The 26,536-nt window shown below is 44.1% G+C and overlaps 1 protein-coding gene across 2 annotated transcripts in view; it reads left to right on the plus strand.

Annotated features, from left to right (window-relative positions):
• Fras1 (Fraser extracellular matrix complex subunit 1) overlaps positions 1–26,536 on the plus strand; it is a 422,683-nt gene that overhangs the window by 188,212 nt on the left and 207,935 nt on the right. For both annotated transcript variants that reach the window (XM_052735413.1, XM_052735414.1), the window contains exons 7-14: positions 383–466; positions 2,249–2,350; positions 2,644–2,835; positions 7,138–7,227; positions 9,868–9,903; positions 11,286–11,433; positions 12,829–12,972; positions 13,851–13,985. In XM_052735413.1, the coding sequence (XP_052591373.1) occupies positions 383–466; positions 2,249–2,350; positions 2,644–2,835; positions 7,138–7,227; positions 9,868–9,903; positions 11,286–11,433; positions 12,829–12,972; positions 13,851–13,985 (931 nt within the window). The remainder of the gene's footprint in view (positions 1–382; positions 467–2,248; positions 2,351–2,643; positions 2,836–7,137; positions 7,228–9,867; positions 9,904–11,285; positions 11,434–12,828; positions 12,973–13,850; positions 13,986–26,536) is intronic.

Raw genomic sequence — 26,536 nt, forward strand, 5'->3', positions numbered from 1 at the left:
CTCCTTCCCAAGTTACACAAGTTGTCTATTAGTGATGTTCTCACTTAAGGCAAGAATAAGACCATCTACCTCATAGAGTCATGTCCAGGACTTAGGATATGCCTGTTGAAGACAAATATTGTTTTATTATTTTTATAGTTATTTGTGCTTTGGTGATTTTTAGTAGAAGATAGTACATGCACACACTTCCCAAGGTTCAGATTGACCTTGGAAAGACTGATGCTTTCCAGGGCCCTGGGTGGCAAATGACCGCTGAATGACAGGAACTGCTGTTACACATGCTGGCAGCACGTGGCCGTGATGGCTGTGAAGCAGATTTTCCTGCTGATGTGGATTTCACTAATACTTTCTTTGGATGGATTGTCCCTCTTTGGTTGTCAAGGATGAAATTGTCGTTCGAGTCCCTGGAAAATGCTGTCCTCAGTGCTCGGCGCGATCCTGTTCTGCGACTGGCCAAGTGTACGAGGTAACCTCTGTGTGTCCCACGTGGGTGTTTTGACATACGTTCTCACACTTCTGTCCCATGCCTTCCAACCACAGAGCCTCCCAACCCTCCTTTCTGACTCGTTGCCAGGATTAGTAACTCAGTACATAAATGGCTTTTATGAAAATGGTCTTTATGAAAAAATTAAGCTGAAAAGGATTATAAATACGAAAGAATGTGCTGGCAAGCAGAATCCAGTTCATGAACCTTGGGAGAACGTACTGTTCACATGCATGCTAAAGAGAAGACAGTTCGTGCTGAGTTTCAAGGCTCCAGAGATGTTTGTCTCTTTGGTTGGATGTTATGCACTGATATCCAGTGACACCTCTGCCCCATATTGCACTAGGAAGGCAGAATGGACAGCTCAGTTCATTTGGAGATTGAAGGTGCAGGATACTTCAAGCTGAGTGCTACTATTGAAACAGTCTAGACAACCAGGCCTAACCTGGAGTAGGCATAAAATAAAGACACCTTCAGCAAATGGAGGGAACGAATAAATGTCCTGTCTTAGGAGTGCTCAGGTGCACCAAAAGTCAGATCGTTCTGAAGCAGAAAACATATGCAAAATAAAGGCAGCTTATTTTTTTTTTCTTTGTTTACCACTCTAAGGAAAGCTAAATTGAAATTGGGATTGTGGCAGTCAGGGGAATCTGGAATGAGAGTCTCACTAATTCTAGATGGTTCTCTTGAAATCTGAATGAAATAACTAGGTGGGAAAGGACTTTCAAATCTTGATTTGTTTTAGTGTGTGTGTGTGTGTGTGTGTGTGTGTCTGTCTGTCTGTCTGTCTGTCTGTCTGTCTATGTATCCGTGTGTGTCCTTGTGTGTGCACCATGTGCATATTTGGAATTTTGAAGTCTGGAAGAAGGCACTGGATCCCTGGAACTAGAGTTATAGGTGGTTGTTACCTACCATGTGGGCTCTGGGAACCAAACTCAGGTCCTCTACAAGAGCAGCCAGTGCTTTGAGGCACCAAGCCTTCTCTCCAGAAGTGGGAAGCACTTCGCTGTGTGTGCACTGTGTGGCACAGTGGTATCATTTTGGTATTTTTATTGGACAGGTTTGTGCGAGGTTGCTTTTCCTTTGAGAGAGGAGCTTTGAAACTCTTTGAATGTGTTTGGCTGCAAGTCTCAGAAATGCTCCAATAAAAGTAACTAAAATGGTAATATTGTAGCAACAAGATGTCCCAATAGGGAGGGATCTGCAGGGTTGATAAATTCAGGGCTCAGTGTTGACCCCCTGTGGGTGTTTGCCTTAATCATGTCTCACTGTTGTCTCCTGGATGACCTTTTATTGCCAGGAAGCCCATGCTCACACATGTATTGTTACCACTTGGTGAAAGAAAGACATGGATGGAGAGTAATTTCTTTGACCTCCAGTATCTGAGCAAACGTAGGACAACTCCTATACCCTAGCTGCAAGAGAAGCTGAGAAAATAAGCATATATCAGTGTCTCCTGTCAAGGAAGACCTGAAGAATAAGGAACTAGCCAATAGCGTCTTCTAACTCACCTCAGCGTTCCTAAGCCCTCTAAGTGTTCGATACAGTGTCCCTCAACAGATTACATCCATGTAATCCAAATGCAAACTTATTTGGATATTCATTGGCCTTTCTTTTAGAGGCCACTTCTACTTACATAATTTCACTTCTCAGGAATATGTTCTGTGTGGCTGCATTAAAAAATGGAATGGAAAAGTATGTTGAACTTCTGTTTGATTCGTGTGACATTTGATGTGCCATCCTCCTTTTTCCTTTCTCTCTCAGCATGGTGAACAGTGGAAAGAAGACGCCTGTACCCTGTGTATGTGTGACCAGGGAGAGGTCAGGTGTCACAAACAGGCCTGCCCTCCACTGAAATGCGAAAAGGTATTTGAAAGCGTGTGGCTCATTCTTCTAAGCTCGATTCTGGACCATTTTAGAAAGGCATTTCTTCGTCTACTGTGTTCTTTGATAGACTCAAAAGCTTTAGAGAATGTGGAATGCTATATGAAGACATAAAGGGCTGCCTCCAAGCAGGAGAGCTGAGGTGGAAAATGCCTCCCCCTGGGTCAGGAGGGGTTGTGTTACACAAGGCCAGTGTTCTGTGTCTCTCTCCCACTTGTTGGCTGGGATGTTTCCGTTGTCTTCTAGCGCCTGCCCTTCCCTCACTGTTTCTCCAGGGTCAAAGCAGAGCCCGGCATCATGGGCAGTGTTGTGAGGAATGCCTGTCTCCGGCCAGAACCTGCTCATCCGGTGGGATCCTGCGGTACCAGGATGAAATGTGGAAGGGCTCGGCCTGTGAGTTCTGCATGTGTGACCAGGGCCAAGTGACCTGCCAGACGGGAGAGTGTGCCAAAGTGGCCTGTGCCCTGGTAAGAAGTGGAGGCATTTCCATTTGCACGGTGGCAGCTCCTTCCAGCAGATGGTGGGTGTTCCTTCCTCGCTGGCCACAGAGGGCATGCCAGGCTGATGGCTCACATTTCCCGGGGCCTCTTAGCACAGAGATGCTGGGATGTGAAGAAGTGAATGTCACCGACTGTTCAGACTAGCTTGGAACGGTCCCTGGAGCTTTTAGCTATCAGTGCATCTGGTCAGAGTAGAAGAACCGAGCCAGTGGCATAAAAGGAAGGGCATGATGTGGGACATTAGCCTATCAGTCAGTGCAGCTGGACCTCATCGCTAGTGGACTGCTGTGTTTGCTCTGGCCTTGAAGCAGTGGTCTGCAGGTGTGCCTGGAACCTGGCCCTTTGGATAAGCCCAGGGGCTGCATTTAGTAGAAGACACCCATGAGCCCTCCTGTGGACTGGACTGGGAAAGAAATTAATTTTTTTTTTTTTTTAAAGAGCAAGGGGGACCTCATAAATAATTAACTCTGCTGACCTCTGTTGACTTCCGCTATCTGCAGAATTTCTAGCTCCTTCCCACATAGCAGCCTCCGTCTGGACTTCAGATGTATGTTTTAGGGAAATTACTCCCCACACACACACTTTTGAACTCAATTTTGACCCGTGACTTAAAAAAAAAAAAAAGAAAAAATGCTTTTAAAGTTGTCTCCTCCTCGGGCCGCTCCCATCCGCCCCTCCAGTTTCCCTCAGGGTTGTGAACTTGAGGATACAGGGTCTTTACAGAGATCTGAAGCACAGGGGTCAGTGAAGGCATTTTTCTTCTGGTTCATCTCCCCCACTTCTCAGCTCCTCCCTAAAGAGGAGCGAGCTTCTGAACAAGGCTTTCATTTATAGCTTGTTTTTCATTTTGCCTCCTGAATCTAGGTCTTGGTTTAACTGAAGCATACTTAGGCAGAGAGGGTCTTGCCTTCTTGGAGATTTATTCACCCCCACACACCTCTTCATTTCTTTTTCCTGACGTGAGGGGAGTCAGAATGGTTGGAAAGAGATGAGGAGAAACTCAATGAGAGCCCTGTCCTTCCTCTTGCCATCTGGGCGGGGCTTCTTCCTTCTCCATCTGAAGACGCTGGGTTATTCTCCAAGGTTTAATTCTTTGAATATTCCAAGGTTTATGAAAAATGGGGAGGGGTGATCTTGGTAGGCTGCGTTTCTTAACTACCCACTGTCAGTTTCCGTCACAGAAAGCATAACTCACTTCCCCTCCGGTAGCACCATGTGTCCGTGTAGGGTAACACCCAACTATGGTGGTGTAAGCTAGGCTCTCTGTGGGCCTTTGAGGAGAATGAGGAGCAGCTGTTGGAGTTGAGAGTGCCTCGTTCCCCCAGCCATCCTCTGATGTCCTGTTAGCCCACCTTTGCCTGTGTGGGTTGAGGTTCTGAAGCCTGCAGCCCATTTCCCAGTCTTCAATCTCTTTCAGAGTATCTCCACATACCCCCAGTTTTGTGTAAGTTAGTAGATTCTAAGCTGGAAACACTGCCAGTAGTGACATCTTAGCCAAAATAGAATCTTAGGAAGAAAGAAAAAAATACTCTCCAGCCTTTTTTAGACACCATAATTCTGAAATTGGCTTTGGTTAATGGTCTCCTTACGGCCTGGTTATCCTAATGGCTTCTTAATTTTTGCTTTGCTTGTTTCACTGGTGATAAAAAGATGAAAAAGGCATACCATGACCTTGAGAGTTCCCGGAATTTGTGGGAAGCCAGCCACATAAACAGAAATGATTCTACACGGAGGTCTGCAGGAGCACCAAGGATTATGGAAATATGAATTAAATGCCTTCTGAGCTCCTGAGGGAGGCCACTGTGAGGGAACTGGGAAGCATATTGCTGGTCTGTCAGTCAATTCCACCCTGCTTTCTGCTCCCCTCTTAAAAATGTCAAGGTCATTTGACTTCTCATCTTGGAGACCAAGGGTACATTAGGTGTTAGTGTCGCACATTTACAGGAAGCTGACGAAACTTCCATTTCTACAGGTGACAAAACCATACAGGCTCCCTACTGTCATTTGTCACAGAATCAGCTAGCAGCCATGTTCTGAATGGCCTTGAAATCAATGTGCAGGTTCCTTTGTTGAAAAGGAGAAAATGGCATGATCTTTGTCTTTGATGTATTCAGTAAGATCCCTAGAAAATGAAGCATAAATTGATCAGTGGTAAAATAGCACAATATGATTGATTTCATATTTCCAGATGTTATTATGTCTTTGAACATAAATTCAGATGAAGATATCACATTATTTCTGTCTTCTTAAAAGGACCTACTGTCTACATCTGAGATGGACTGTGCTGGGAGGAAGGGAGCTTGTATCACAATGTACTGAAGAGGATGGGCCTGCATGACTGGGAAGATGTGCCTTTGCTCCCATTGGAGGAAACCCATCTCCATAAAGGCCATCCACTTCTAATGGGCATTAAGTTGACTGCCAGAGTTGTTGTTCCTGTGGGTGTAGGTATTCAGTGGAGAAGGTGTGGCAGATTTGAGACTGAGAACCCACTTGAAAATGAAATGAATGAGTTTGTTTCGTAATTCAGTTCTGTTCAAAGCCGGAGTCAAATGCTTGTTGGCAGGTTCCTCACAGCAATAATCTGAAGTGTTTGGGGACAGCCAGGCTTCTATAAATAGTAAATCTGTTTAGACCTTCCTACGTCACCCAAACTGAATCCTGTTCCTCAGGAACAGGGCTTTTTGGTATTTACTGCTCTGTGTGAAGGCTCTGAAAGGCCACCATCTTCCCACTATGGGCTATGGGAGCTCTCAAGCTGTCATGCTTTTTCTTCTTAACAGAAGTACATACTCTATCTTGTTTCAAAATATTGTTTTAAGCCACTCAGATTACACAAGTATAAACGCTTTTATATGCTTTGAAAGTAAATTTCAATCTGATTCTCAGTGATGCCATCACTGTGGCTGATTCTTTGTGTTTCTGCGAAACAATTTATATGTAAATAGGCCTGATCCTTACAGCACCCTCTTCTCTGTTGGCCTCTGACTAGTGCGAATTTTGATGGACAGCAATCCATACTGCTCCCTTCTTTTCCCAATAGCTTTTCAGAATTGCCATCCATACAATTTTGTATTTGTTTTAGAAATTTATGTCTACCTTCATTAAAAAAGGAAACTTATATACCTTTGAGAAGATCTTGAAAGCTCTGGAAGAGAGCCGGAAAATCCATTCTTAATGCTACCACTCAAAGACAACTGATGATTTTGCATTGTATTTTTCTTTAGTAGAGCGTTTTAAACATAAACTATCATTGTTTAATATGAGTATTTAATTTTACAGTGCTGTTTTTATTTAATATAGTTTCTATACCTTGAAATATAATATAGAGCCCCCAAGTTGAATATTAAATATTTAAAGAAACGTTATCACTCAACAGAAGCTGAATGAGTCTTTGGAAGGGAGACAGTGCTTTGAAGAACACTGCAGCCTGCCAGTGTTAGTTGTTACTGTTTACATAAACAAATTTGCAAACAGAATTTGTGATTTAGTAGCGTGTTCCCTGGGAATGTGGGGCTGCAGTGGAATTTCAGCTTTCTAATCTGTACAATTGAGAATTATTTAGGTTTTGTTTTTAAAGCATCAAGCAGTCATTATTTTATAATAAAAATAAGTTGAAATTATTAAAGTGGGAAGACTGTAAGCAAACATCCATCTTGGAAATGTGACATTCTCTCTTTCCTCCTATAATTAAAAAGAAAATTAGCTCTAAGTTGGTTAACACTAAGAGTTTCAGAATGATGAATAAAAATTACTCCTCTACTATTTAATTTATGCCTGAGACTGCATCTGTGCATAAAAGGATCCATCTGATTTGGTATTCAAATACTGGCTTGATTTGCATACTGTTGTTGACACTAAGGTTGCAAGTTCTATCGTATGGATCTAAGCTAGCGCGATCCTTTCCTGCCACTCCTCTTTACTGTACTATGACATTACCTTGAGTACTCTTCTTACTCATTTAGCTCCTGGTCATGGGTAGGTCGGGAATTATGGAGTGGGAGAACAGAGCACATGCCCATATCATCAGGACAAGGGAGAAAAAGCACTTGGAGAGTGCACTGGGATTATGAGGAAGCCAGCTGGGGTGGGTGTAGGATGTGGGAGGGGAGAGGGTTGTGGTGGGGGGCACACCCAAGTAAGCAATGGGCTAAGCAAGGAATATGCGGAGCTTCTCATTCCAGTCAGGAACCCAGCTGCTTCTCAATTTCGCGCTGCTACCTGGAGATGTTAATTTGATGTGTGCCACTGCAACTCTTACTCCTACAGGGTGAAGAATTAGTTCACTTAGAAGGAAAATGCTGCCCAGAATGCATTTCAAGGAAGGGTTATTGTGTTTATGAACAGAAGGCAGAAATTGTGAGTATCAGGTTCATAACAAAAGGCTATTAAAATTAATAGATCAAAATTAACTTAATAAGGGGGTCTTTATTACCTCCTGGTTTTTTCGATGCATTCATTTGTTCAGCAAACTGTTCGATGTGCTAGGCCTTGGGGATAGGAGGAATGTGCTACAGATGGAGTCGGTTCTCATGGTAGAAGGTGTTTTCTAGTGTGAGAAAACAGACATGCAGACAGACAGACAGACACACAGACACACACACACACACACACACACACACACACACACACACACACACACACACGGCAAGGTGCTGATGAACACTGAAGTTACTGAGCTTTGGTGGAAAATGGGTTTCTTCTCCATAAGATGAATGGGGAAGTCTTTCCTTCAGAGAAATAGCATGAGAGTGGGTTGGCAGTAAGGGAACGAGTCCTGTGGATATCTGGGGGATGGACTAGGAGGAGAGTGCAGAGGCCCCGAGGCAGGTGCCTGTTCCGCATGTTTAGGAAAGGGCAAGAGTGGCTAAGGCCGGAAGAAAGGAAATGGAAGAGAGGAGTTAAGAGATGGGGCTAGTGGGAGTCTAGAAGCCAGGTCCTTGGTCCTTTCCTTCAAGGCAAATGGGAGGTGCTGGGGAGCTTGGAGCCCTGCAGCCATGATCTAATTTAGAAAAGATCAGAGTACCAGTCTTGTTGGGAGATTTTTTTTTAGTTGTCCAGATCAGCAGTTCTCAACCTATGGGTCATGACCCCTTTCATTAGAATCACATATCAGAAATCTTGGATATCAGATATTTACATTATGAGTCCTAGCAGTAGCAACATTACAGTTATGAAGTAGCAATGAAAATAATTTTATGGCTGGGGGTCAGCACAACATGAGGAACTGTATTAAATGGTCACAGCGTTAGGAAGGTTGAGAACCACTGCTCTGGATGAAGGATCCCGGGGGCTTGGTTTAAAAAGGAAGCAGTAAATAATGGCCAGTCCCTAGATTCAGTTTGCAGATAGAAACGGCAGCATTTTGGTGAAAGCAAGATGGCTCGGTGGGGAAAAGTATTTGATGTGCACATCTGACAACCTGAGTTAGATGCCTGGACCGACTCCCAAAGTTGTCCACAGACCTGCACATGAACACTGTGTTGTTCTCTCTCTCTCTCTCTCTCTCTCTCTCTCTCTCTCTCTCTCTCTCTCTCTAAGTAGTCCCCAAGTAATACATAAAAATAAAAGAAATCACACACACACACACACACACACACACACACACACACACACACACACACCAATGCACATACCTTTAACTTTCCCCATGTAATACATAAAAATAAAAGAAATGACAGGATTTTGATGGATTGGTTGATGTGGGGTGAAACTCTGCTTGCTAAAGTTTTATTTCTTCCTGTGTCAAAGAAATAAATTACCTTGATCCCTTTAAATTTGTCTTACATTCACACATGGGTACACATGCATGTGGGGATGGGAAGCCAATCTTGGGTGTCATTCCTCAGATGGCACACACCTTGGGCTTTGTTTATGAGACACAGCTTCTCACTGGTCTGGAGTTCACCAGATAGGCTAGGCTGCCTGGCCACTGAGCTCCAGGGATCTGCTTGTCTCTGTCTGCCAAGTGCTGGGGTTACAAGCATGAGCTACACACTCAGCTTCTTCATGTGGGTGCTGGGTATCGAACTCACGGCCTCGTGCTTATGTGGGAAACAGTTTACCATCTAAACTATCTCTCCATCCCTGCCTTAGTTATAAAGCCCATATTTTCCATGTGGATTTTGGGATGTTGACAGATTTATTGTGTTTTTAAACACATACCCATTGATCATAAATACAGTAGTTTCACTAACCAATCAGGATAGGCTTGTCAGAATTGGGACTAGTAAAGTGACAGGTCTCAATTACATCTGTCAACCTGCCAATGCTTCTGTAGGTAAGGTCAACAAGGCAGGCTGTAAGTTCAAATCCCTCCTATGCCACATGCTGCGATCTTCAGCAAGGTCCCTCATCCTCCTTATATAGTGCAGATAAAAATGATACTTTCCTCCTGACCTATTCAGATGATAGGTGCAAAGCACTGAGAACAGCCGGCAGCATATCTTTAGCTGAAAACATTGGTAATTTTAGAATGTTGTCATCACTTGTCTCATGGGGATATTTTAGTCATCATTATTTTAAGAATTTAGAAAATTAATGTCTCCTTATAAATACTTAATTTGTATTCTTTTCATAATATCAGTCCATCCACCTCATCTTTGGAAATAATTTAAACCAAATGGAACTGAAGAAAACCAAGTGTTAGAAATAAGTACGGATCTCCATAGTAGTCCTGGTACCACAAAAATTCAAGAGTTTCACTTACAAGTTTGGAGTCCTTGACCTCGAATCCCTGTATATTGAGGGGAATTGAACCCATGTGCTCAAGCACAAAGCAAGAATAAGAACTCCAAAATATTTCCTCAGCATATTGTCTTCACTTCCGATCAAGATCTTTTCCAGCTTTTGGTGTAGACAGATTTTATTTCTATTCATTCAAAGTGAATAAAGTTGCATGTGGCTTGGTGGAAATAGATAACTCCTAATGGAAAGATAAACAGAGCATCCTAATGATGTTTCTAATGGTATCATAAATACATTTCTCTTTCTTTCTAGATGCCTTCAAATGGAAGTGAAATTAAGCATATTCCAGTAAGTGTGGATTTTTAATTTGTGCATGGATCCTTACAGAATTGTTTTAAGTAATGATTTGCATGAATTTACCATGGAGAACTTGGTGTCTTAGCATTTTTCATAGCTGTGTTTGATGGCACTGTGGTTGGAAACTAATGGTGTTACTGAAAACAGGGACTTCTGTACACTCAGCTTGGCTCTTTTCTTTGGCTAATTTGTCTATAATTGATCATTACGCTTCACTAACCACGAGCACCTCCACGTATCCTTTCCCTTCCTCCTGGTGGTTTTCTCCAGCCTAGACGGGTCAGACTGATCTCTGAGGGAACTCTGTGAAGGGTACCACGTTGAAGGAAGTGCTTCTTGGGATGGTGAAGGGATCGTTCCCCAAGCAACCGAGTCTCCCTTCTCTAGTTTGTTAGTTCTACAGTGCTGTGTGTCTTCCCTTAAAGGCAAAGTGCATGTTGATTTGTGCCAGCAAGCTTTTCAACTTACGTGTTAGTGCATAAGTGTCTAGGAACCCAAGCTGAGTGTCACCTCTTCCTTCTCATGACTGTTCTTCAGTTTTCTGACATTTTCCCATTCGCTTTGAAAAACACTGTCAAGTTGACTGCTAGCGATATTTTACATTAGTTAGCTCCACAAGCATTTTATCAAGACTTTTATTTTAAAATCTACTCTCCTATTTTCTCATTTTTCCTCTCTGATCAATGCGGTGCAGCCTGTGAAGGGACCTTTGTCTCATTCCGATTTCCAGGGTCAGTGGATTGTCAAGGAAATTGCTTCTAGAACCAGTATAGATTCTCTGTCAAACTAGTCATGCATATTACCATAATTTGCTTGGCCAGAAGGAATATTTTAAGGAGAGAAATCTCCTGACTCATCTGTAACCCACAAAAATGGACCCGCAGAAGCTTTAATTTTGAGAGTACAATGACTTTCTTGTTCTGACTGTAGTAACTATAAGGAAATACAGGGTTTGAACCAAGTTCCTCACTCTTATTATAGAGATTGTGTCTAATGGACCTGCTAACCACTGGGTACATGAAGGAATGGCAATGCCCCCTGGTGGGTTTTGTTTTGGCTTCGGGGCTAAAATGTGTTGAGAAACACATTTTAAATACTTCTTACATATTCTGGTTGCCCAAAGGTACCTCACAGTTTCTCCCTAGAGTGTGCTTAAAATCATTCCATTGATGCTGCACATTAAAAGAAACCAATTAAAAACAAAGAGAGAGAGACTCTGTGTTTGTTAAATTCCTTGTTGTCTCACGGCAGAGCTGGGAAGGCGGGTGCTGATGGCATGTGTCTACTGGCCCTTGTGAGAGCTTGCTGTGTTACCCCAGGAGTTTCTCTATTGACTTTCTGCACTCCATCACTGTCTCCACTGTCTCCCACAGGACGGGGAGAAGTGGGAAGAAGGCCCTTGCAAGGTCTGTGAATGCCAGCAGGCTCAGGTCACTTGCTATGAACCATCTTGCCCGCCATGCCCAGTGGCCACCCTAGCCCTGGTGGTGAAGGGACAGTGCTGTCCGGACTGCACACCAAGTAAGTTAGTTCATGTCCCGTTTCTTCCTATGGAGATGTTTTTCCTGTCAAGAAAACTCAGATAGAGTCTCGTTTTTCTTCCCATTGTTTTCAGTTGCTCAGTTTGGGGAGTTTGTCATTTTGTAATTTTTGGACCAATTATTCTTACCATTAATCTTTACAGAATTTGTCTGATTGCAGCCATATAACTTTGGGCAAGTCATTGGACCTCCCAGTGTCTTAGTTTTCTTAATTAGAAAATGGGCCTTATTTATCTTGAAAAAAAATTTTTGTGTTAGTCAAATGCTGCCATCCCTCAGGACTTGTCAAGGCCCTAGCTGCCTCCTACGGCTGAAAATATAAGAGTAACTCTACAAAATTTGCCAGAGATGTTATTTCATTCTTATTTATTTTTTTAAAGGTGAACTGTGAAACAGAGGGCTCCTTTTGCAGTTCTCAAATGAGGTTTTAAAGTTTCAAGACTCATTAATTTCTTCCAGAAGAAAATTTTATCTACTTGTCTTGCAGTTGTGCTTCCAAATCACCTGGGGTTGAATTAGTTCCGGTTAGCCCTTGTTGGCAGACTCCGCACGGCCCCAGCTCAGCACTGGTTCTCCTCCAGCATAGCCTCTCTCAGAGACAAGTGGCATTTCCGTCCATGTGTATTTCCTAATTAACTGGTTCCATCTGCAAGCTACGGTTTCCCACGCTGGCATCTGCTCTCGCCAGCACCTTGTTTTGGCTAATCAGAGTTTCACTCAAGACTGTATCCAGGGAAAAGCAGCAGAACTTTATATTTAATTGTGGTACCTTTGCCAGAGTGGCTCTCTGGGCTTTGCAAAACAAATATTTAGCATGCTATGTATGATAACACTAACAGAAATCAGGCCCTTGAAAACTTTAAAGCCCCCAAACAGCCCTTTGGTGATGGTTACCCCTGAGATGCATGGCAGTCCCGACGAGTGTGAACAAGAGACAAGATTTTGAAGAAAAAAAGAAAACCGGCGGTATTCGCTAAAGATAGTAACCATTTTTTTAGGACTTACAGACTGTATGTCTGAAGTCTCTGTGCGTGCCAGGCTGCAGAAGAGCCCCTCTGATACCATGGATGACTGACTCTGCTCAAGTCCCATAACTAGGAGGTGGTCCTGCCTTTTTGTAGAGCCAGGGCAGCAGGCAGAATGTCATGGAGCCTGTTCCTCTAACATATTTGGAGACTTGGGATGATGATGATGGTGTTTCAGACAGGGTGGGTCATGGAATCTCGCATCAGTGTGGATCGTTGCTCCGTGGGGTCATTTTGCACCTGGGTTCTGGTGTTCTGTGTCCTTCTTATTCAGTATAATGCGTTTGTCCTGTGGACTCTTCGGGAGACTGTGGTCTGTACTGAGTTTTCTTCTTTGTTCTTGGTTTTAGTTCATTGCCACCCAGACTGCTTGACCTGCTCTCACTCTCCAGACCACTGTGACCTCTGCCGGGATCCCACAAAGCTGCTGCAGAATGGACGATGTGTGCATAGCTGTGGGCTGGGCTTTTACCAAGCAGGCAGTCTCTGTTTAGGTATGACAACCCAGGGTTGTCATAGGGCTAAAGAGACTTTCAATGGGATTCTTCCTCCAGCTGAGCCATAGTATTGTTACAGAAGGGACCACAATGCAGGGAAATATACATCTAAAAGCCACTACAAGTTATAGGTGCCTTGGCCTCTTTACCTTCAGATCTCTTTCTTCTGACATGTTATAGATGCTCCAATATCTTTCCTGGAAGGTGGATTATATGGAGGTCAGATGATTGCTAATAGTCAAGCTGATTTCTTTCATTTTGAAGACTTAAAAAATAATGTCTGGATGCTTGCTGTCATTTACAAAAATGCTCAGTTGATCCAGGGTGGAAGTTTTAGAATTGATATGGATCTATAAGGTCATTTACCAGAACTTGGCAATTCTGCACTCAAGGAACCAATGGGGTAGATAAAATTTATTCCGTGTTCCCTTGTAGAGTGTCTAGGACACAGATGAATCTTATTAAGGGTCAACTCCTTTCATCATTATTATTTTAGTTATTTTCTTTTTCTTTCTTGATTTACAGTCTTCATTCTTTCTGAAGCTTGTTTAGGGACATTCTTAGAAAACAAGTTGGGTAATAAAGATATTAAGGACTATTAGATAAGTAGAAATGACCAAGACTTTTGAGCCAGACTGCCTGGTTTCAGATGCCAGTATCTGGTGGCTTTGGGCAGGTTATTTAATCTCTGGAGCTGATTTCTCATATGTCAAATCGGGATTAATGACATGGGCTACTTAGTGTGCGAATGACATTGTGTATAGCCCCAGAGCCTCAGGATTGGGGTCTGTGAGAATCAGCCTCAGGGTGGTGTATTCCAGCTCACCTAAGGTCTTTTCTCCCCCCCCCCCCCCCCCCACCTTGTCTCGGGGCAGGCTGCCAGCCCCAGTGTTCCACATGCACCAGCGGACTGGAGTGCTCATCTTGCCTCCCTCCTCTGCTGATACAGCAGGGACAGTGTGTGTCTACCTGTGGAGACGGCTTCTACCAAGATCGCCATTCCTGTGCAGGTAATAACTGGCTGCGCTCCGGCTGGGTATGCCACAGTCCCATCCTGCCATAAACTGGAGGCTACCAGGAGCTGGGATCAAGTTATTCAAATAGGAGGTGTGCTTTGGTTCTGCAATGGTGTGTCCCTTGCCTTAATTAGGGTTTTCTATTGATGATTCTATGGGAGAGAAGGGTTCATTTCGTCTTCCACGTTGTCCTCATAGTCTATCGTTACAGGAATCTGTGGTAGGAACCTGGAGACAGGAACTGAAACCAAATCTATGGAGGTGTGCTGCTTACTAGCTAGCTCTTTCTAGTGCGTTCTGCCTGCTTTCTTATACAACCCAGGACCACCTGCGCAGAGATGGCCCCACCCACAGTGGTCTGGGCCCTCCTACATCATTCATTAATCCCGAAAATATCCCTACAGGCTTGTAGGGCCAATCTGGTAGGGATAGTTTTTTCAACTGAGGCACCCTCTTCCCAAATGACTCTGGCTTGTGTCAAGTGACAAAATCTGACCAGGACGTTCCCCAAGGATTCATATGGTTGGAAGTTTGTTTCTCTATGGAGTCGTGTCCATGTCGTAGACTTTAAGAGCTGGTGCCATGGGGAAGATACTGTAATTAGCTGGAAACAGCACATCCCCATGAATGTATTACTGCCATCTCTGAGGAGTTCTAGGTTTTGTGGGCCTAGAATGATAGCAGAGCGGGCTGTTCAAAGTGAGGCCACCTGTTAGTTCGCCCTCTTCTGCGTGAGGCTGATTCCTTTAAGATGTAGTTAAATTCTTAATATTCTAATCTCTTCCAGAGGGAAGAGTAGTCACATTATGATTTAATTTTTTTTTTTGCTTAACACATTTTGACTAATGATTGGAATCATAAATGTAAGTTAAAATGTGCCAAAATTTTGATGTTGTTAATTTAGGTTATTTACTCATTTATTTTTTGAGACAAGGTCTCACTATTTAGCTCCAGCTAGCCTTGTAATTTCAGTCTGCCTGCCTCAGCCTACTGAGTGCTGAGAATACATATGTGTGCCACTCCACTTCTTTCTAAAACTATTTAAAATGCAGAAGTGGGAGAAGAGGGTGGTTGCGGAAGAAATACAGAAGTCAGAGAATGAATTCAGTTCATCTTTGGAAGGAAATACTTCGATGTGCTTTGACCCCAAAGCTAGGTGTGTACATCGGGTTAATATGAAAGGGGGGATGGAGAGAGGAGGCGGTGGTAGCTGCTCTCTGTAACTCCAAAGAGAGAGGGGTGAGTGTGTGGTCAACGTTGTAAGGTGGGCCAATCTGTGACACAGCTGGAATCTTCCATCCTCATGCCCTTGGTTAGCAGGGAGAATAATTCAGAAGAGTAAACACGTGTCATTCATCAGCTATGTGGGTTGAAGTAGCCCCCGTGCCTTGTGAGGTGCTATGTGGAAGGAGCTGCTGGCTCCCTCTGTTCCCAGTCGTGGTTCCAAGTCTGTGGAACTGAGGAAATGATTCAAATGAAACACTGGAACTGTTCGTACCCATGGTGGTATGAGGGCAGAAGGTCTGTTCAGTAACCAACCAATCACATTATGGAGTATGGAGCACAGGGTAGCTTTGGTCTGGCCTAGGGCACTCTTTGTGGTCCAAGGAGCATGTCCTCTCTATCTTTGTTTCCCCAACATGAAGGGCTGCCACATTATATGAGCAAGTGTTGAATAAAATGTTACCCCCGGACAGTTCTGGAAGGACCAATGCTTTCATACACATCTCAGCCATAAAGAGAGGGGAGGCAAAACCAAGCAGAAACCAAAAATCAAAAGCCTCTGGTGTTCGCAGCTCATCATGTTCTTCTTACCAGTTATCTTAGAACAGGCTCCAAGTGGGCAGGTGAAAACACCCTCACAAGTATCTAATGACGGGGCAGTTTAGGAAACAGCTGAAATTTCAACTTGATGAAATTGTTGAATACATTCCTTTTCATTCTCCTGTTAACATCCGAGAGACCTCCTGCCAGCATTCCTGTGACACATTTCCGTGGAAGAAAGTTAATTTCTCCAAGCTTGTGTTCCTCCCTCTGTCCCACCTCACTTCCCAACACGCACGCACGCACGCGTGCGCGCGCACACACACACACACACACACACACACACACACACACACCCCTTACATATTTCCCCCCTTCTTCTCTTTGGTCATCTCTCCCTGTCTCCGCTTAGGGTTTTAATCAGTGGTGCTCACACCGGTTTAGGGCACTTTGAGGCGGGTAATGTTTCATTTGATTACTGGTTTACATAACCGCCTGCTTCACATTCCGTCCACCAACCCTCGTGCCAGCGCCTGGAGTAGAAAGTTGCTGGGAAAATTTGTTCATGCTCCCTCCGGGGAATTAAACCAATTTGCTTTAGTTCAGGCTGGTTGCATTTTTATGCATAAAAATAAGAAGGAGAAAAAAAGCAGAGCAAGAGGAAAGAAGAAGAGGAGGGTGTGATCCTGAAAACTAAAGCTAGGTTGGTGACCAGTTTTCATGTCCTATCTTGGCATTGAGACTGCACAACTGCTCTTCACACATAGCTTTCTTAGTATTGGTTCTCTCTCTCTCTCTCTCTCTCTCTCTCTCTCTCTCCTGCTACATTTATGCTTGTACCATTCATGTTGACTTTTCACCATTGACCTTGGAAGTCTGTCAGCCAGCCCATGTTCTTCCAATGTGTGCTAAACTTTTCAAAAAGAAGCCTGCCATTTTATAGCGGCAGGGTTCCCTGGATTGATTTCTCCTGGCGGAGCCGTTTATGCTATGACTGGGCTAATTCTCCACTTTATTGACCCATCAAAACCAGAAGAAAGTGAACATTCCGCCAAGGAAACTAATTAACAGAAATCTCCTGATTAATATTCATGCTCGCCGTGTTAGATATAGGCAGAGGAAAAAATATGGGACAAAGCCAAGTAGCCCGTAAACAGGGCTCTTCAAAAAAGACGTCGGGCAGGTGAATGAGACAGTGAAAAAAGACCCTAAGTCTTTCCAGAGAATCTCCTCCATAGTTTTTTTTTTTTAATCATTTTTCCTTCCTTGGGAGATTGGAGATATGTACAGGTACACACTGTGCCTTATAAACATGTGAACATTTATCAGTATTATTATATTTCCGATTTGATTAAGCTAAATAAGGCTACAGTTATGGATGACAGCATGTATCCCATTTGCAGTCTCATTTCCCTGCTTTCTCCAGCTTTGGAGTCTGATGATTGACACTGACCTGCTATACCAAGGCTCAGCACTACCCAGTTTCTATAGTAACCTAAAAAGTTGAAAACCAGTTCTTGTCTCTTTTATCCACGAGATAAGGCCATGGAGGGATCATGTGCCTGTCCATGTCAATCCTTGCATTTAGTAAGAGCACTTGGGTTTCTACCTTAACATTTATGCATCCTTTGCCACCAGGTAGATATGCTTCCACATCGCCTCTTACCCACTTCATCCCGCCCTTATAGATTCCATATAGCCCAGGTCCTAGGACTGGATTTTTGCTACTTGTCCTGTTCTGACCCATTTCCAGGGATCCAAAGCCTATCTGTTAGTCACTTGCTGCCTGGTGTCAGGCCTTGTCCTTGTGTGGGTGGGTGCCTTGCCCCGCCCTGCTTGCCTTTATTTGCCCTGGATTTCTTGTGTTCTCACTCTCAGCATCATGGTTCCATTGCCTCACCTTGGAATTCTGGGATTAGATCTAAGTCTGGATTCGGGCTGAACTCCCCAGGACCTGAGAACACTCCTCCTTGCTTTTCTTGTTTCTCTGTTTCGTCACCTCTGTTTTACCCTGGTGAGACGACTAAACGATGCACACAAAAAATTAATAAATAGAAGCCAAAAATACCCTAAGAAAGAAAGGTAACCTCCCTTTAGTTTTAGTAACTTATCTCCTGCTCTGACAAAACACTGTGACCAAGGGGATTTATAACGTGTTGAATCACACTCACGGTTTCGGCATGGGAGCAGATGGCTGGAGCAGCCGAGAGCTCACATCTCCATCCACAAGCCGGAGCCGGAGAAGCACACTGGGATTGGCTTGGAAACCTCAAAGCCAGCCCTTGCTGACACACCTCCTCCAAGGCCACCTGTCCTAATCCTTCCCAAACAGTTTCAGCAACTCAGGACCAAGGATTGAAACCTGATCCGATGGGGTTCATTCTCATTCAAAGCACCGCAATTACCACTTATGACTGAATCCAAACGAGTGAGACTTTGAGGAGGAAAAGAGTGGGATGTTGCCCAGTTTTTAAAATGTATGTATCAGTGTTTCTCGGGTATGCAGAAAGGTCTGAGGCTGAGGTCGTGGGGCCATGCTACCTTTGCTTTGCAGGTCTGGAGTTGGAAGGAGTGAAGTATGATGGTTATGATGAGCTTAGGGTCGGGAGCCAGAGACCTGCATTTTCATTTTTGGGCTCTGTCATGTACACTGTTCCAGATGCACGCTTCAGCAGACTGTGGGTAACATGGAGACAGAGAAGTTTGCCACATCTTTGTTGTGAAAATTTAAGAGACTGAATTCACATGCCTTGCTTCGGAAGTGGAGCCATGTGCCTTGCAAGTCTTTCACGGTGCTTGGAGAGGCTTTGGTCTCTGCTTCCTGTGGGCTTCCCTCCCTGTCTGTTATCACTCTACTCATTCTCCTTTAGCCCCGGCTCTAGAGTCCTGGAATATGAGGTAAATAACCCAGTCGTTGTCTGGAGTCAGCTGGCCATCAGAGTGCACTGGCTGTTACTCGTAGAGATCCCCAAATGAAACTGACAACAATTAAACCTGAGGCAGCAAGCGTCTGCAAAGCGTATTCTGTTCGAGTGTTACACAGTCTCATACACAGAAACCCAAGGAATCAAGCAACTGGACATTTTATAGGATTGTGACTGAAGAGATTATCTTAACCTCCATTTACCACTTACTGCTAGATGGCTGTGGGCAAGTCATGAACCTTTTAGAGGCTCATTCTCCTCAGCTCTATAATGAGAACAGTATTATGTACTTCAAACAATTATGATGAGACTGGAAGAGAATTTTGAAAAGTATCAATCTCTTCTGCCTGGCACATAGTATGTGGGTGATACAAAGGCAGCTACAGACTCTTTTATTTTTCAACCTAGGGAGATAAACACCAAATGACTCGCATGAAGAAACAAGAATTTTTTTTGACATTAATGTCTGGTTAAAAATAAAATAAACTCATATCTTATAGATATGTAAATATAATGCAGAGAACTCGTTCCATTTCTAACAAGTTAAAATCCTCTTCTCATTTTCTTGAAGGGGTTGGATTAAATGATGAGATGCTGAAATTTTTGGATTTCAGTCAAAATTAGTGTATCTTTAGAGGAAACCTTTATGATGAAGAGCTCCAAATTTTACATATATAAGAGGTTGGCCTAGCTGAGATTTTAATGGTCTGGTTTGAGCAGAGGAACTTCTAAAGTTGATTACTTGTTGGAGGTGTGGTTAACTAGCACACCTAGGCACTGGGAGAGTCGGGCTCACTCCCTGGAGCATGGTTCAGTGTGATGAAGACTTAATGGGTCTTGGCTAATGCTTGTGATTATGACTAATGGCAGTCTCATGGTGTTCTGAGTGGACTTCTCCACAAAGAGGGTGTGAGCTCTCAACAGGACAGGCACCCTCCTGAGCAATTCCTGACTAGGGCTAGCCACTGTCAAGTTAGTGCCCCCCCCATCATGCCATCTGCCCCAGAACCAGTATGCCCATGCCAGTTTTACTACTAAGGCACGTGGTGAGTCTGGAGACCAGTGCAGTCCTGCGGCTCCATCTCCAGCCCTCTTGCTCAGCTTTGTGACTCTTCTGCATTGTCCTTACATTCATTCTGCCGCAGTTACGGTCGCTTATGTGGTGGCTGTTGTCTCTGGAAGGGGACTTTCTGCTTCAAATGCCATTCCTGACCCTCCATCTGCTCATGCAACAAATGCCTATCTAGCCTCCTCCATGCATCAGGCTTTTTACCAGACACCGGGGCACCCATGAACCAGACAGACCACCTTCCTGCAGTTCAGGGCTTTTCTTCTCAGTGGGAGAAGACAGTCCCCTATGCAGATAAACAAGGTCACTTTGGTTGTCGTCTTTATAATTATGCTTATGTGAATTTATGTCCATCCGCGTCTTGAGGCCAGTTTTCAAAACATGTGACAGGTAAGGATTTGTTACTAAAGTAGGGTTGCATCTCATCCTTGTGAATTTCACATAGTGTGTTTTCCATACAAGGCATTCTGGGGTACTTTTTGATGGGAGAAAAATGTGACCTGCCATTGCATGGGGGAAAAGCCCAGGAATGTTCAGGCATGCCTCGACAGTGGCCTGCAGGTGACCTGTTTCCCATTTAGCTGCTGACTTTTACTCCTTGTCAGCAATTCTTGGCTAGGTGTAGCCTCGGGACAATTGCACAATCTCTGTTGTTTTTTTTTTTTTCCTCCCCTCTTTCTTTTTATGTCTCTTGCCTCCGAGGTAGCAGGGTGCTTACTGTCTCAGGGAATTGGGTAGAGTACAGGGAAGTGTTCTAAGACTCAGCAAAGGGAAGGGAGGCCAACGGCATTGCCCTTCTAGAACGTGCATTTCTTGAGTAAACTAGGTGAAGGGTAGCAGGCAGCAGTGGCTTTCCAGGCCCATCTTTCTTTAGACGTGCCTGTATAGGAGAAGCCAGAAAGGAGAAGGTACCTGGTGGTGCTTGGCCTGGGCCACTGCTGTGGCCGGAGACTGTGACATCTGTCTGCACTCCTTAGAGTGACAGTGGCTGAACAGAGGTTTCACAGACCGGAGGAAGCCCACTACAGATGAAGAGTTGGTCGTGTAGACAGATCTTACACATATGAACCCCAAAATATTTCAGTGACGGGTTACAAACTAGTGACATCCGCTGGCTTCCTGCCCGGTTCTTGTCACTCTGTTACTTTAGCTCAACTGTGTCGCAGTCACTCTTTCTCTTTCACACTTTCCACTCCAACACCGTCCCTGCTCTGCCTTCCCTGTTGCCCACAGTACTCACACTAGCTCCCCTCTGAGATCTGAGCATCTGTACTGATCCCCTGCCCCCGGAAGTCTGAGAACATCCCCAGTCAAAGACTTGGCTTTGCTCTGTGCCCCTCCTTTGGTTTTCCATGGCTGTAGACAGATAGGCAGTGCTGAAGAACTCAGTAGGTGTTCCATGAACAGGGGCTAGGGGACAGGATACTCAGCAGAGGTCTAGAGTTGGGGTTACCCCTGGTCATGGCCAATGCATAGCTGAGGAACTGGACCTAGTGGTCACTGTGTTTCCCAAGAACTCGTGTTGAAGACCCTGGAGTACAGATGTAGGGGCTGGAGACAGACTGTTCCCAGGGAAGGCGGGTGAGATGGTTTAGTCAGTGAAGGTACTTGTCACACACCTGATGATCTGGGCTCTATCCCTGGAACTCATGCAAAGGAAGAGAGCACACTACACAAAGCTGCCCCCCCCCCCGACTTCCATGAGCACACTGTAGCATGTGCACCCCTCGCCTACTATTATTACTGTTAGTACTAATGATAGAGTAGCATGTTCATGGGCAGCTGGATCTCTGTCGTTACTTTCTGATTTATGAACCAATGAAAAGGCAGCGTACTTGTAAAAATCTCTTTCCGTGTTTACCTGCTGAAGCCACTATCAACAAGGGGATCCTTTCTTGGGTCCAGACTTGGTCTACAGAGACCCTGCTGGAAATTCAGATGTGTTACCCAACAGCAGTAAATTTTTCAGCTATATTCCAAACATGGTTAAAAGATTAACTAGCTATTTACCTATTATGTGCCTTGGGGAAGCAGATTATAGCCTCTCTCCTTTAGCAATTTTTTTCCCTTAAGTACCAATAACTCCATGTTTATTCCACAGAAATAATTTGATAAAGGCAATAAAATGTAAGGTAAAATAAAAAGTCAACAAAAATCTCTAGCTCAAACTCCCTCAGGTCACTTCTGTTAGTATTTTGGTGTCTGCCTTCCTAATTTACGAATTCGTTTCTGTGTGTATGTGTCTACGCATGTACACATTCATTTTTCCAAAGTAAAATCACTTGGTGCATGCTACTACATTGCCTCTTTTCCCCATGCTGTTTCTCATCTGCTTCAACTCATGGTTTTACGGCTATTGTATGATTTTCTTTCTCTAACTCTGCAATCCTTCGTTTAACCAACCTTCTCCTGTTTGATATTTGTTCTTAATTAACCATTATCATAAATAACAATGATATAAACATCTTCGGTAGAAATTGTGGCAAATCATTTTAATTAAATTCGTGAACAGGTGATTGCTGGTCCTGACTATTTATGTGCATAGTTAAGCTTCTGATGCGCATTGATACGACTCCCTTTTAGAAGGCAGTGTTAATGTTCACTCTTGCAGAAATGCGTGAGTGTGCCTCCTTGCCACGGCTCTGTTCACATGGGGCATCCCGGTGAATCCTCAGTCTCCCGGTGTGACTCATGCAAAATGGAAACTTGCTGAGTTTTTTTTTTCCCTTTGCTTATTACTGGATCATAAGAAGCAGGATGAGTGAGTCAGGCTTGTATTTCATGGCTCAGGTCTGCAGCTGAGGTCTCTCCGGCTCTTTTCTTGTTTCTTTCTCATCTGTCCATCACTCAGTCCATTCCCTTCGTTGTTATTTCTACCCCTCTTGCTCCCATCTCCTTACTTAAGTAACTATGGCATTTTTTCCTGTGTGTTTCCATCCACGTTCATGTGTGTTCAGTTGTATGTGCATATGGGTAAACATGCAGGCGGAGACCAGTAGACAGCTTGGTTATTATACTCAGGAACACTGTCCGTGTACTTTGAGACGGGTCTCATTGGCCTGGAGCTCATCCAACAGGTTAGACTGTCTGGCCAGAGGAACTGAGGGATCGATCCTGCTGTCTGCCTCCAGCTCAGGGATTACACTACACCTACTACGTCTGCTGTTTTTCACACGTCTTCTGGGGATCAGCCTCAGACCCTATGATTGTAAGGCAAGCACTTCACTGGCTGAGCCATTTCCCCAGCCCTGGTGTAGCTATTGGGATATAATCTTGTGCGTGTTTTGGAATAGGTATGCTTTGATTGTTCTCAGTACATGGTATGGTTTAGAAGATTTCTGGGTTCATATTTCCTTCCTTCCCTTATTTCCTCAGTAAGCAACATGTCTAAGGCACATATGTATTGGTATGTGTAAGTCCAATCCGTCCTGTGTAGTTATTGCTTACCTGTTTTGTTTGCGTATCTGGGCTTGTTTGGTTATTAATGAGGTTGTAGAGCATTTCATCATTTTTTTTTTAATGAAACGTCATATCACATACTTGTGCATTTTCAGAACACCTGGAGATCAGACATTCTCATTTGAGGTTTGGAATCTTTGGTTGGCAAAGGGAAGCAGGTGGAAGGCAGAAGCCCAGCCTGCTAAGGAACTTAACATTGGAGTAGAAGGATCGGATATGGTGATTTCTCAGATGCCCCTTTAAAGCATGTGTGATGTTGAGCTTCTAGGCAATGGGCCTTGGCCTCTTGTGGGGCTGTGGACCGACGGGGTGATAGCAGGGTGGAGGGGACCTTCTGGACTCCTGAGCCTCACCAGGCTGTTTCCAGTGGCTTCCCCAAGGGCTTTCGTTGTTTGGTGGAGATTGTAAGGACAGAATGTGGAGCATGAAGCATCTGGGCAGGGTGGGTCCCCTTTGTACAGCCGCTGACATACACCTCAAGGCTCCGTTTCTTTCCTCCCTTCCAAGGGAGCCTGCCTTTCCATCTTCAGTGCCCTTTAATTTTTCTCCCTTCAAAACTGCTTTGCTTTTGACAAGAGAGGAGACATGATCTGCCAAGTCTCCCGGAAGCCACATGTGGGATCACAATTCAGTAGCTGCCTTCTCCAAGCTTGTCCTCTCGTTGTATCCCTGAGAAGCAGGCAAAATAAAATAAAATAAAATAAAATAAAATAAAATAAAATAAAATAAAATAAAACATTATTCTCATCATATGGGATAGAAAACCAAGGAACCATGAACTTGACTTTAAGGTAGAAACATGTTTTCATCCAACAAGAGCTTCAGACAGGGCTGGGATGTAACTCGGTTGATAAAGTACTTTCCCAGTGTGAATGAAGCCCTGAGGATCTCTAGCCCTGCATGAACTAATTGTGGGAGTGGTTTACATCTGTAGGCCAAGAACTTGGGAGACAGAATCGAGAATCAGAGGTTCAAGGTCATCCTCAGCTACATAGGATGTTCACATCCACTCTGAGCTCGAGAGCCTGTCTCAAAAGAAGGAATAGGAGGAAATTAAGGGAAAAGAGGTCATTTGTTAAATATGTATATACAATCACTGGGCTATGGGAAAGGTGGCTTAGTGGGTAAGGATGCTTATTGTATAAATATGAGGTCTGAAGTTTTAATCCCTAACATCCTTGTAAAAAGCCATGCATGGTTGTGCATGGACCTATAACCCCAGAGACGTTGAGGAAATGGGAGGATTGCTGGGGCTTCCTGGCCATTAACCTAGCTCCAAGTTCAGTGAGAGACTCTGTATGACGTTGATAAGGTAGCGTGATAGAACAGGACACGCAATGTCCTCCTCTGGTCTCCATGAGTACATATGGTGATGTATACCCACCCATATATGTGCATATGTATACAGTACACACACACACACACACACACACACACACAAAACTTCTAGCTCCTGACAATAATCCTTGGCGAGTACTTCCTCGTCTTTGTGAGATGGAGTGCAAGGTAGCCTTGTCATAAAATGGACGAAAGACATTGCAGAAGAGCTTGGTTGGTGTGTGGCACACATGCTGTGGCCGAAGCTGGCACGGTGTAGCTGTCCGGCAGAGTGGAATTAGAACCTGGCTTCACTGGCGATCTGAGATGATTCCCCGAGCTGGTATTCTGACGTGAAGGGGGGGGCGAAGGCCACCCAAGGTTGCTTTTCTTCCCTGGAGGGACACTGTGATTCCCAAGCTGGAGCCTATGAGCACCTGACCCCTGCCTACACTCAGCAAAGGTTTTCTAGAAATAAAAAGTTGACTGCAGGAAGTACTTTTAACTCTTAAGGCATACTGCATTTTTCTTAGAGAGGCATAGGTTTTTAAAAGTTATCTAAAAAAATCCTTTCCTTCTATATTATGAAGCCCTAAAAAGGTTTTTTTTTCCTTTATCGTCAGAGTAGGATTTCAATATAAAGTCGACAGAAGAAAGGCCATCCATTCTTTTCATTTTTGAAATGAATTGTTTGATGAGTCAACACTTGTCTAGCTATGCCTCAGAAAAGTCAGGGCTCTTCCCAAGTAAATGATGTCCTGTGCGTGAGATGAGAAGATGGCTTCGCCTCGGTCACTCTTTCAAATATTTATTACCGCAATATTCACGACATACAGTGCAAACCCTCGATGATCTGAGATGCATCACTAAGCAACATTATGCTGAAAAGTCAGTGAGCGAGTGACCTTTTACTTCTCATAGTAGCCCCGATGGAGCAGGGGCCACATGTAAACGAAGTGCAGGAAGAGATAGTTGGTGGTCACATATGTTCAGTGTTGGAAATTAGACGAGAGACGTAAAGCACAGCAGGTGTGTGTCATCCTGAGGAATGACAGCGCAGTGCAGCCTGCACTGAAATAGAATCTCCTTTGCCGTTGTGCCTGCACTAAAACTGCTTGTCTGATACGGAGAGAAGAGGAGGGCCAGCAGGGACCACTGTTGCATTTGGTAGTAGATATCAGTATATCTGAGCATTTGTCATCAAAAACGCATCTGGGCTTTAGCATTTTAAAAGTAAATTTTATACCCTCAAGGTCAGCACATTTTCAAATCATTACCTGGTGGGTAGCTGTTTCTATGCAGAAGGTGGTTAATGGCATGATTTTCCTGTAATGAATAAAAATCTGTATATATTCATTTAGCACACATTAATGAGTACTAGACCTCAGTGTGAACACTAGGGGCTTAAAATAACTAAAACTCAGTCCCCATTGGGGAAGTGACTGTTCCTTGAAGGCCAAAGACCAACAATGGAGTAGTTAGGACAAACTACTGCAAGGTACGCTGACACTAAAATTCGTCACTCCAATGCCCTGCTGTCTTAGGTTTCTATGGCAGTGAGAAAACACCAGGACCAAAGGCAACTTGCGGAGGAAAGAACTTACTTGGCTTATATATCCACAGTCACAGTCCACTGAGGGAACTCAGGGCAGGAACCTGGAGGCAGGAACTGAAGCAGGGGAAATGGAGGAGTGCTATGTACTGGCTTGCTACCCTTGACTTGCTCAGCTGGTTTTCTTATACACTTCAGGACCACCTGGCCAGTCAGAGATGGTACCATCCACAGTGGACTGGGCTCTCCCATATCAATTGTCAATCAAAAGATACCTGCAGTCTTGACCACACTCCCATCTGAGTAGAGGCATTTTTTCAATTGAGCTTCCTATTCCCAGATAACTCTGACTTGTATCAGTTGAAAAGAAAATCCCACCCACCAGGATACCTGTTACAACTCTTCCATGGCATGAGGTCTAAGGCCCACCATGGACCATGTGACTTCAGTACTCTGGCCT

Source organism: Peromyscus californicus, unplaced genomic scaffold (assembly GCF_007827085.1).
Source record: "Peromyscus californicus insignis strain IS unplaced genomic scaffold, ASM782708v3 Scaffold_13__1_contigs__length_99412109, whole genome shotgun sequence".
Taxonomy (NCBI): domain Eukaryota; kingdom Metazoa; phylum Chordata; class Mammalia; order Rodentia; family Cricetidae; genus Peromyscus; species Peromyscus californicus.